This window comes from Pygoscelis adeliae, unplaced genomic scaffold (genome assembly GCF_000699105.1).
Source record: "Pygoscelis adeliae isolate BGI_AS28 unplaced genomic scaffold, ASM69910v1 Scaffold225, whole genome shotgun sequence".
Taxonomy (NCBI): domain Eukaryota; kingdom Metazoa; phylum Chordata; class Aves; order Sphenisciformes; family Spheniscidae; genus Pygoscelis; species Pygoscelis adeliae.
The window spans coordinates 498,866-511,334 of record NW_008824898.1 but is presented as its reverse complement, the minus strand read 5'-3'; the positions used below and the strand labels follow the sequence as shown (position 1 = coordinate 511,334).

At 39.7% G+C, this 12,469-nt stretch overlaps 1 protein-coding gene across 1 annotated transcript in view; it reads left to right on the top strand.

Moving 5' to 3' along the window:
* The window catches only part of CD44 (CD44 molecule (Indian blood group)), a 58,595-nt gene that overhangs the window by 44,797 nt on the left and 1,329 nt on the right, over nucleotides 1-12,469 (top strand). Inside the window, exons 7-8 of the mRNA XM_009324667.1 lie at nucleotides 7,445-7,567; nucleotides 9,011-9,089. Coding sequence (XP_009322942.1) covers nucleotides 7,445-7,567; nucleotides 9,011-9,089 — 202 coding nt within the window. The remainder of the gene's footprint in view (nucleotides 1-7,444; nucleotides 7,568-9,010; nucleotides 9,090-12,469) is intronic.

Below are 12,469 nucleotides of genomic sequence, written 5' to 3'. Positions count from 1 at the left end.
GTTCTTTTCATAGATTTTATCAAAATATTTGTCACTCTGGTTCATAGATTGATGTAAAGGAATTTACAAAATTGGCATGACACAACATCATGATGCAGTCTCGTATAACACATACCATTTATACCGTGAAAATAATGTTCTAAAAACATGATATGAGAAACACATGACTTATTCCTGAAATAAAAGGAGAGGTAACTTTAATCCTTTCTTAAACAGACAATGATCAGAACCTATTTTTGATTTCGTGACAACTAGTTAAATTTCTTTTATGGTTGTTGTGTGTTCCTCTGATGGTATCTCTTCTGTTTCATTGCTCCTGCTGTTATACAGCATTAGTCAGCTATTCTGAAAAAGCAGGACAGCTTAGGTTACGAAGCTGGAAAGCTAATGACAATGAAAATAAATAGAAAAGCCCGTTTCCTTTTCTTCTTTATGGTCCTATTAGAATAAAAAAAATAAAGTCTACTCTGCATATGAGAAAGAGAAGAACAGTGTGGGTGGTGGGTTCAGTAAACCCCACACCGCAAAGTAATTCTAATGGGTAAAATCCTTCAGTAATGCCAAAATTTGAAGCTGATTCTGGGAGGAAACCTAGTTTTACGACTACCATGAACAGAACAATGAATTATAACCGTTTTCTGTAACTTGTCACCACTCACAGAGACTTGAGCAACAAAAGAGAATCAATGCCTGTAGAAAGGGTTCTTTACGGTCAGTACTGATATCTGTAATGTAAAACACACTGTAGCAGCACTTGGCAGTGTCCCTGAAGCTGAGGATCTGTGGTCAGCCTGGGATGCAGTTCAGGGAATTCTCCCTGACTCTCCCTATGTCCTTTCCCTGCGTCCACTGTCCTTGGGAATCTTTTGGATTAAGTACAAAAAGTGGATGAGAATAGCAAATGAAAATGTCTGATCGATACATTGAGAGAGCAGTGATGATGTACGGGAGCACAGAATGTCTCCCTTCTCTTCCCCCTTTGTGGTGAGAAAAGGGTAGCGGTGGTTTACAGTGAACAGGAGACTTGAACATGGTGGGAATGGGAGGGGCATGGCAGCACACACATGGAATTCACAGCTGATTAAATCATTGTGGTAACAGCTGTTGCCTCTCTTGATGGTGCCCACCACGAAGACCCAACTCAGCCACCTCTGCCTTCAGATAATGAACCAGAACGGGGCACTGATGGCATCGCACATCCCACAGACGCCCCTGGGGATGAGGTCCTCCACAGGACCACAGCTAGTATGAACAAAGCTGGCGATGACTCTCCTCTGATGGGTACCAGTAAGAATAATGAATCATACTCATTTCTCATGCCTGGTGTGAAATGAGACATTGCTTCTTCTGAAATTGACTCCTTTCCCTATCTTTCTCATCCCGGGGGTCTCCATTCTCGGTGTGGACTTGCAGCGCAAAAATCTGTGGTGGGATCTGTGCTGTTGATAGAATTACCTTCTGGACAAGGCATAAGGGACTCCTCACTGGTACACTTGGCGGTTTCTGTCCTTTGCTGAAGCATGTTCCTGAGTGGCCTCCTGACTGTTCTGCAAGACACGCGCTTTGGTGTTTCTGAATCCCCAGCCCCATCTTCCTTTCTTGCGCATCAGTGGGATCAGGCTTGATATGCTTTGGCACCATGATTGGTGTGGTGGAGGTGCTCTGGTGGGTTAATCAGATGGCTTGCTCCTGTGACTCAGAAGAGTGTTCTTTTCATAGATTTTATCAAAATATTTGTCACTCTGGTTCATAGATTGATGTAAAGGAATTTACAAAATTGGCATGACACAACATCATGATGCAGTCTCGTATAACACATACCATTTATACCGTGAAAATAATGTTCTAAAAACATGATATGAGAAACACATGACTTATTCCTGAAATAAAAGGAGAGGTAACTTTAATCCTTTCTTAAACAGACAATGATCAGAACCTATTTTTGATTTCGTGACAACTAGTTAAATTTCTTTTATGGTTGTTGTGTGTTCCTCTGATGGTATCTCTTCTGTTTCATTGCTCCTGCTGTTATACAGCATTAGTCAGCTATTCTGAAAAAGCAGGACAGCTTAGGTTACGAAGCTGGAAAGCTAATGACAATGAAAATAAATAGAAAAGCCCGTTTCCTTTTCTTCTTTATGGTCCTATTAGAATAAAAAAAATAAAGTCTACTCTGCATATGAGAAAGAGAAGAACAGTGTGGGTGGTGGGTTCAGTAAACCCCACACCGCAAAGTAATTCTAATGGGTAAAATCCTTCAGTAATGCCAAAATTTGAAGCTGATTCTGGGAGGAAACCTAGTTTTACGACTACCATGAACAGAACAATGAATTATAACCGTTTTCTGTAACTTGTCACCACTCACAGAGACTTGAGCAACAAAAGAGAATCAATGCCTGTAGAAAGGGTTCTTTACTGTCAGTACTGATATCTGTAATGTAAAACACACTGTAGCAGCACTTGGCAGTGTCCCTGAAGCTGAGGATCTGTGGTCAGCCTGGGATGCAGTTCAGGGAATTCTCCCTGACTCTCCCTATGTCCTTTCCCTGCGTCCACTGTCCTTGGGAATCTTTTGGATTAAGTACAAAAAGTGGATGAGAATAGCAAATGAAAATGTCTGATCGATACATTGAGAGAGCAGTGATGATGTACGGGAGCACAGAATGTCTCCCTTCTCTTCCCCCTTTGTGGTGAGAAAAGGGTAGCGGTGGTTTACAGTGAACAGGAGACTTGAACATGGTGGGAATGGGAGGGGCATGGCAGCACACACATGGAATTCACAGCTGATTAAATCATTGTGGTAACAGCTGTTGCCTCTCTTGATGGTGCCCACCACGAAGACCCAACTCAGCCACCTCTGCCTTCAGATAATGAACCAGAACGGGGCACTGATGGCATCGCACATCCCACAGACGCCCCTGGGGATGAGGTCCTCCACAGGACCACAGCTAGTATGAACAAAGCTGGCGATGACTCTCCTCTGATGGGTACCAGTAAGAATAATGAATCATACTCATTTCTCATGCCTGGTGTGAAATGAGACATTGCTTCTTCTGAAATTGACTCCTTTCCCTATCTTTCTCATCCCGGGGGTCTCCATTCTCGGTGTGGACTTGCAGCGCAAAAATCTGTGGTGGGATCTGTGCTGTTGATAGAATTACCTTCTGGACAAGGCATAAGGGACTCCTCACTGGTACACTTGGCGGTTTCTGTCCTTTGCTGAAGCATGTTCCTGAGTGGCCTCCTGACTGTTCTGCAAGACACGCGCTTTGGTGTTTCTGAATCCCCAGCCCCATCTTCCTTTCTTGCGCATCAGTGGGATCAGGCTTGATATGCTTTGGCACCATGATTGGTGTGGTGGAGGTGCTCTGGTGGGTTAATCAGATGGCTTGCTCCTGTGACTCAGCAGCAGCACCGTCACCAGGGATTGCTGTCCTGGTGGTGAGGGCAGGGCAATCATAGAAGAATTACCTCCCATAAGTTCTGCCTTCCAATCCTTACTCCTGCTCACCGGTGGATTGCCAGGCAAGACTGCCACAGATCTGGCTGCAGTATGGATGCTTGCTCCTGAGTTATAGGGTCAGGTTGTTGCTGCTGTGGTCTCTTCTTCTGAAGGTCTTCCCTCTCCATCTGTCACTGGGATCTGTATACGTAGCCAACATCTCCCTCCAACATGGTGAGCATGTATGTGGTGCTTAAGGGTCGCTCAGAAGCCAGTGACAGAGTGGAAGAAGAAGGGGAGGCCTTCATGTCTTCTCTCCTTCTGTGCTTTGAATGAGGAAGATGGACGTGCTTTCTGGCTTGCTGTGGTACAGGAAAGAGGGAAATAATGTGGGTGGTGGTTTTGTGAGCGCTCACTTTTAAAGCTGATCATGACGTCGTCATAGCAGTCACAGCGTCTATGGACGATGTTAACCGAGAGAAAGCAACCAAGGAGCCACTGGCACCTGGCACTCCACCTGGAAGTGAAAGTGAACAAGCAAACACCACAGACGGTTCCCATGTCACTTTGACACCTGGAGTTTTTCCAGACATTGAAGATCATCTTAACCAATTGCAGACCCCTCTTCCTACTAGTAAGAACTACAAATTATGAGCATTTTCATTTATCCATGAGTCAGTATTTTAGAGAATGGCTATCATCCAAAAACAGGTGTACTAACTATAATGGTAAATTATTGTCATATTATGATTTCCTTTTTGTTTATTATTATTGTTTATGACCTGCTTATAAGATGTCATTAAAGGGAATCTCTTCCTGTGCAAAGTAGAGGACATTTGCAAAAAGGCTGAAAATAGTGATTTGCAAATAACCTTTTCTTATATTCTGTTATCTGTATGTGGTAACACAACTATTAAAGTGAACAAGTGTAAACTTTCTCCTCCTCCCCATGCATATGTGATAGGATTTTCTCTTTCTTTTTTGCTGGGCACAAATGATAGCTATGTAATTCTTAACTGTCTGCCATTTTTCCCCCATATGTATTCCCTCTGCACTAATTGAATATGTATCAAAAGAAAGGTAATTCTCTGTGAAATCTTTTTTCCTAGGTGTATTTGCTGTTGGTATCTTGCCAGTGATTAATTATAGCTATGTTACTGGGCTGTAACTGACATTTCTTTTGTGAACAACAACTTTTTTTTTTAAAGGTTTATTCTTCTGATAGAGGTAGTGAAGTTAACAGTAACAGTGTTTACTTATTACACTACATACAGCCTTTCTTTTTTTTTTATGTGTGGTCACATGCTAAGAGTACAGGAAATGAAGGGACTTTTCCTTATTCCCAAATGCAGTTTCCATACAAACAATCATCCTAACAGTAAGGTTTTTTTCCAAATGCTACTTCTCATGCACACTAATCCAAATACTGTTTTCATGCACTTTCTTGGAAGTTGGTGGAACCATCCCAGGGTAGATTTTGGCCAATGCTCTGTGGACGTTCTTTGCACATAAGCAAGATTATGTATCTATATTTTTATAGCATTATACAGCAAACACTTTAAAGATAATTCTGTTATTAATTAATGTTAATTCATACATTGTCAAGTAGAATTCGGCCTACTTTTTTTTTCGGAATTTTATATAAACTCAGCAAAATCAACCCTATCAAAATTGCCTGAGTTATAGTATTTTGACATAGGCACAGCAACATAAATGCAAAATGTGTATTTGATAGAATTTTATTGGAAAGATAAATCTATTTTTAATAATGGTTTCGTACTACAACAAACTCATTTCTTGACTTTTGCTGCCCTATTCACTTAATTAATCCAAGCTGCCTCCTTAGTTTTATGTGCAGACATTACACAACATGAAAAAATGTTTGCTACCTTTCTGTTTTGAGCACATAAAACCTGTAAGAACTGGTTTGAAGATCATTTTCAGAGTGAATGTCTGCATCAAATCTTTGCCTTGTCAGTGCCCCGGCAAAGGCTCATAAGCCCATATTCCCAAAACTCTTCCTTTTTTCATTTATCTTCTCCTGGTGCTTTTTAAAAACACAATACAAGGGAATTGCTAGGACAGTACCATCATCATAAAAAAGTTTATTTATTGAAGGATTTATTCATTTGTAACATTGCCCCATATAGCTGTAATGGAATGGAAAAGATTCATGAATGTTTTGGCAGACTATAGTTACAGGTTTTTTCTGAACAAATGAATGGCTTGATGTACTATGCTACTTTCTTTCACTTGCTTTTTCTCTACAGCAATGTTTAAGCTGTGGTCTGACATCACACTAATGACTGATCTGTTGTCAAAGTGTCCATGGAATAACAAATCAGTCCACTGAAGGAACCCAAAAAATAACTGTGAAAAAGAAAAAAATCTAGTATATCATCAAAATGAAATGTAGAGAGCTTTTGAGGATCCCTCCCTGCCACTTGCAAGCACCTCCCCAGAGCCAGAACAGCAGGGGACATGACTGAATCCTGCTGCTGCTTCTCAGTGCGCAGGGGAGGGGAAGGGTGAATTCAGCAGTTCTCGAAACACCCCAATTTTAATAAATGTCTGCATGCCTTTCTAAGGGGCTTTGTGGTGGAAAAGCTCTGACATTTCTCACGGATGATATAAAGCACCTTAAAAAAAAAAAATCTGCTGAGATGTAGGGTAGACAAGTGAGCATGTTCCTCTTGGTCAGCTTTCTTGGAGGCTAGATCAGGACCTTAGTTGCTGAATTAGTGCTCTGTCCTTTGTGGTGAGATAGCACAAAACAACTCACCAGTCAATAACTTTAATAAATTTTTGTTAATAAAAATAATGAAAACATCTGGAAGATTCATTAACTACTTGCTGGCTAAGCTTAACAGAGGGGAAAAAATGTGCTTCTCAGTTTTGTGTTTGCCAGCTGCTACTAGGAAATGAGATCAGAAATGCTGGCTAGAAATGGGTTGCAATGTGTGTTAAAGAAAAAGAACTTTACAGCTGATTAGAGTAAGTGCTTAATTTGCTCTATTAGAGTCTGGAAGAATTCAGAGTGGTGGAGATCTGTAATATCTTTTTTGTAGTGATAATGAAGTAGTAGTCCCAAATGAAATCACTATATCTATAGTCTGCTGGTAATTTTAGACTTGGGATACCTATATGGCAACAGCGTGGGCCAGAAATGTAATTGAATAAAAGTTCAAGCGGTATGGCCAGCATAGAAAATCCTTGAGACTGGAAGTATGCATTTTGATTTAAAATCTAATACCGTCTTAGAACCAAATTGCACAACTTACTAAAAAAGGACAAGGGGATCCACCTCTAAATTTACAGAGAGCATTTTTTCTCTTAGGAAAAATAATTTCAATTTTTAAAGTTCCACTCTATACATAGCTATGAAATTTAAAACTATTCAGAGAACTATCCTTCTATTTTTATGGAAGCATTTTAGATTTTTAGAGTTTTAGATTAGCGTTTTAGAAATTCAGTTTTAACCTGTGTAGGAATAAAATTAAAAGTTTCAAAATTTCTCCATAGTAGTCATTTTAGGTTTAAATAAAAAAGTAAAAGTTCTTTTTTTTTTCTCTTCTCCTTCTTCTTTTCTCACTCTCTTTTCCACATGGAACAAACAAGATGTTTGACTTGTATGACAAAACCTCTTCAAAAAGTTGCCAACATTCACAGGTCTTTACATTTTCTCCGGAAAATTTCTAGGCAATTATAATTGCATTTTGGTTCATGAAAGTATAGCATAATCAAAACTGAAGCATATGAGAGGGACAAGAGGGGAAAACCATGAGTTTTGTTATTCAAAATAATAGAACTAACACTAGCTGTAGTTCAGATGAGTATGATGATTATAGTCTATGTAATCGTTTTCAGTATAAATACTTTTTAATGACCTCAACATGAACTTTCTAGAATATGTTTTTTCAATTGTGAAAGTCATAGTCTTTGTAGCTCGCTGTTAAATGTTCACTAAGCATATTTGGCCTAACAGATAGTTTTGTTCTTTAGGATCTACCTCCAGTATATATGGTAATCAAGGACCACACAAGGGACATTATGAATCCACTACTTTCCCTGGAGAGACCACAACAACAAAAATAGTTTCACAACCAAGGTCGGCCCAGGTACCAGGTAGGTTTTTGAAGCCATATGTTTTAACAGTTTACGCACAGAATTTTATTAATATGAACTGAAGTAAGAGATGAAAATGTAGGTCAAGTACAGTTGTTCAGGCTTTGTTCTGAATGAGATAATATTCAGCATTTTCACTAGTAGTCTGAAAAATGGAGCATATTGTAACTCATAATTTTCCAGCAATATCAAGATGAGAGAAATCATACATTTGGAGAATGGGATTAAGATTCAAATAACCTTAATAAATTAATATGAAATCAGGCAAAATTCAGTAAGGCTATATGCAAAGTATCATACGCATGAGAATGTTCAGTGAAAATAATAGCTGAGACGAGTGTTGCAGAATAGGGCTTGCAGATTAAAATGGAGTAGAAAGAAGCCAACACCATGATACAATTGCAAAAGAATGCAAATATATTCTGGAACATATTAACAGTAAAGTCATTTTTAAAGCAGAGAAAGTAATTATCACACTCTACTTAGGCCTAGCAAGTCCAGAGCTGAAGCTCTGTGTTCAGTTCAAGGCATTGCATTAATGACATAGGAAAAAAAAACAGAGAAGAGCACAAAGAAAAATTTGGAAATGTAACCTTTGAAGCACCTTTTGAAGAACTCATTATTTTCAGAGAAAACTGAAGGGAGATATGAGAGGAGTATGCTACAAAAAGAATGCTTATCAGTTTTTCACCATGGAGTAATAATAATTAACTAATTAGAAGAAGTAATTTGTTTCAAATGAAACATAGGAGACTTGTTAAACAAGGGAAACTTGTTTCAAACAAACAAAATAAAGGAGTTAGCTCTTAGGAGAGGATCTCTGTCTATAATGGTAGTACAGCATAAAGAATAGGCTACTGGGAAGGTTGTGAAATCTCCTTTGCTAAAAATGTTAAGAGCAAACGGAATATTCCTCAGCCATCTTCTTATTGACCCTCTTTCACTGGAGTGAAAGGTAGCAGATATGACCTCTTAGGGTCCCTTCCAGTTTTGTAGGTTTTTTTTTTCTTAGAGTTTGCCCCAAAAATACCCCTTAAATTAAGATTTTAAATTAAAAAATGAACATTTCACTCTACCTGAAAGTCATCCTGCTTTTGTGTCTGGAATTGCAGGTGTATCATTGCTAAACCTTTTCTTTTGCTCTTGGAGTAAATCAGTGATACAACTCCTCTTCACCTATGCCCACCAAAGTACAGTGCTGATAGGTGCTAACAGTGATGGGATATTTCATCTGAGTTGGCCTGTGTATAGCTGAATGATGAAAATGTATTCGATTTGCACAGAAGCACTTTGTAAAACAAGCAAACATTCATGCAAGCTAGGAAAAAAGTCTGACAGTTTAAAGAATGTAAAAGAGCTTGTGTTCCTGCAGTTCTGCGAAGTGGCAAAACTACGTGAGATATGTTAACACACTCTCCTCCCCTCCCTCAACTCTCCCCACAGAATGGCTGATCATAGTTGCCGCTCTTGTGGCACTTGCATTGATTCTTGCAGTGTGCATTGCTGTTAACAGTCGGAGAAGGTAAGGTAGCCCCTTTACTTTTTCAAAACACACTGCCTTGCTATTTTCTTCATCGAGAGGCTTCAAAGCTTCTTGAAAGAGCAGAGCAGCATAACACAGGAAAGAGCTTCCTCTGCGAAGCTCTGTGACTTGGGGTGTGAGGGCCCAGGTCACCGTGTCCTGCACAGGTCACACATCAGCCTTCACACTCACGTGGAACCACGTGAAGTCAGTAGCTGTATAAACCGTTTGGTCTTTACTTGTAGATGGAAACTAACTGTATATAGATCATAGATCGTAGATTATTCTCTACCTATTACTTATTAATAGGATAATCCTGTCCACAGAGAGTTAAAACTATGTGAGATGGACATAGACAGTAGCAACCACAGCATGAGCTGAGTATAATCCTTCATCATTAACAGTGTTGTCTGTGTACAGTGTGAAGGGCTGTATTAGACAATCGCTGTCACAGGATTTATTTGTTACTTCCGTACAACAGGCAGCATCACAGCTGGCAGTCACAGGGGTATATTCTAACATTGCTATCAGAGCACTCAATAGTTTTATTTACTCCACTTTACAGATGAAGAAACTGAGGAATAGAAAGTTGCAGTGATCTGTGCAAAGTTAGCCAGGAAATTTGAAAAAACTGTAGCCTAAAGAATAGACTATATGTTCTTAACTCTTTCTTTTCTCTGGGGCCTATACTGAGGTTAATTCTCAATTGTCTTAAACAGCTTTTTACTACTTGAATGTTAAAGTTGAACCCTTTAACAGAGTAACTATTTTCTACTTGAATGTTGAATTTGAACTTTTTTTGTCAGGGTAACCATATAATATGTGGAGATTTTTGTTCAGGAAGCAGTGAGCAAATTTATTCCTAGTCTGCTGGTTGCAGGAAAGCACATGTTAATGCTTCTGTGAAATAGTGTCAAGGTCCTCCGAAGCATGGCATGGGTGCTAGAATAAAGCACTGACACTGTGGTGAGGGAGCAACGCAGGCAGTCCCTGCCCGTAATGCAGAAGGCTTCTATGAGACAAAACAGTGCAAACTAAATGCCAGATTGTCAGACAGAGTAAACTGATACAGTTTTGCTGAAGTCAGTAGTGGGATGCCACCTGGTAAGTTTGCCTTATGACTGTATCCAGAGTATCAGTGCTTCTCTGAGAGTATTATCAGAGAACTGTTGAAATAAGAAAGCTATCAAGCACATGGTGAGACAGAAAACTCTACAACTTTCTTTCTGTGAAGTGATTCCGGAGTTACACAGCCTGAATTTGATTATTGATTTATATGTTATATCAATAAGCCGTATTACATATGGCTTATTGATTTATATGTTACTCTGTTATGCCTTTAAAAGTAGAGACTACCATTGTTTCCTCCCTCTTAACACAGAGTCACCATAGGAACAGACAAACAGCGCCACTATGGCTAATTATAGATTGCATCTGACAAGAAATGAAACAATCTCAGAGCTGTAAATGATGCACTAGATACCATTAATGGAAACCATATTTTTTACTTAGAGCTTCCATGCAGCTGGGAGTGAGTCGCAAAGAAAGAAAGTGCATGTGGGTGCATGTATGTGTACTAATGCATGGATTAAACCCTAGTAATATGGGTTAATCACTGTGAGGAAAACATTTTGAAGCAGCGACATACTCTGGTATGCTTGAAACAAGTGGAATTTTTTCTTTCACTTTAGCAGGATACAAATGATAACATGAATAAGTCAAGAACCCTTTTTTCATCTACTCTGCTAAGTGCTAATAAGCTGAAAAGTCATAAAGAGGTAGTTGCTGTGCAGTCAGCACAGTGCACGTGAATGCCAAATATCCGAAACTAACACTGCAGCAGTTCTATGAGAAAACTGGATAGCTGAGAAAGGAGGACTGAGCATTTCAGTGTTAGCTGAGCAGTAAGTTGAGAACATTTCAAGCATTAATTTATTTGAAAAGTGAAAATGATCTGTGGTTTTATTTGTGTAATCCTGTCAGTTACACCATTTTTTAAATGAATGCTAACTGCAGCAGCTCCAGTTTCAGTCTCATTCGGGTTGTCTGAAAAAGCCTAATGAAGTGTAGGCCTTAGTTTCAAGGTAGTTATCTTCCTGATTCAGAAATCAATAGATTTAGCCTTTCTAGTTAGGAGGTCAGTATGGCAGAGATTTCAAGCATTTCAAACAAGCAATTGGGCCTTCTCAGTAAATAGCAAATTGCTTGGCAAATGGCAAAGTATTTCCTTTTTTTTTTTTTTAATTGGTGTTGTCATAAGTTATCTTAACCAAAAAACAAATGGCCAAGGTTCAGTGTGGTCCTATTTAGTTAGTTAGTTAGTTAGTTAGTCCTCTTGTTGCAAAGAAGACTGCCTCCACCTGGTGCCTGTTGTAAAAAGTGTTAGGATCTCCTTCCAGAGTCCAACAGAAGGTGCTGCCCAGCCTGACCATCACATCAGGACACTCTGAGCTGCTCTTTTGAGAGGCTGTGGAGCTCCACAGCGCCTCGCTGGCCTCTTTCGGCATTTCATGGCTGCAGAGCAGGTATCATTCCCAAGGGTGTGTGTAACATTAGCACAGCGAACTGAGCTACTTCAGATAAAATGACCCTCATCTATCGGTCAGTAAGCATGAAAAAAGTAATATTTCAGAAGGATAATAGTATAATTGGACTGCCAAATTAGTCATTCAGGCAAAATATGCTTCATTTAAGAAGAAAGCACTTTAAAGTACAACTTCACAGAGACATTGTCCCTCTTAAGAAAGCTGTGCTTTGTGTATTCAGTTTACACAAGGCTGCACTGTGTAGCCAAAGAACCATCTTAACAGTCTGGGGCAAATCTGACAGCTGTGTAACTAGTACTTTTTTACTACCCTGAAGAATACCCAGTCCATGTTGACCAGCACGCTTTCGTTTTGGGCTGGTGACTTTTTAAAAGAGAGTGTGCATCTGTGTTCATTCAGAGCTGCATATAGAGTTTATTGCGCAGCACTGCCGTGAGTGTAACTTTAAAAGCACAGTCGCTATTTCCTATCTTAATATCATAAGGAGGTATGCTGTTGATAGTAGCAAAAGTAGTTCTCCATATTTCCTTGCTGTTGGCAGGCTTCTAGGCCTGACATGGTGTATGAGCTGGCACAGGCAGGATGCAGAAACAACCACAAAACCATGGATGCAATGCAAAGAGTAAACTTATTTTTGTTACCTTGCCAACCAGGGGATCCCCGAAGCAGCACCCGGGCAGAGGCACACAAGTGGAGAAGCAGGCACCGCAGAGCTCGGTCCTTGCTAGAGGATTACCGAACCTGCTGTTTTTGCCTCTATTTCAGGGATTCCCGCAGGCATAGTTTACCACTGTGCTTTGATCTTTCCCACAGCAGGGCAGGAATTTCAAGCAT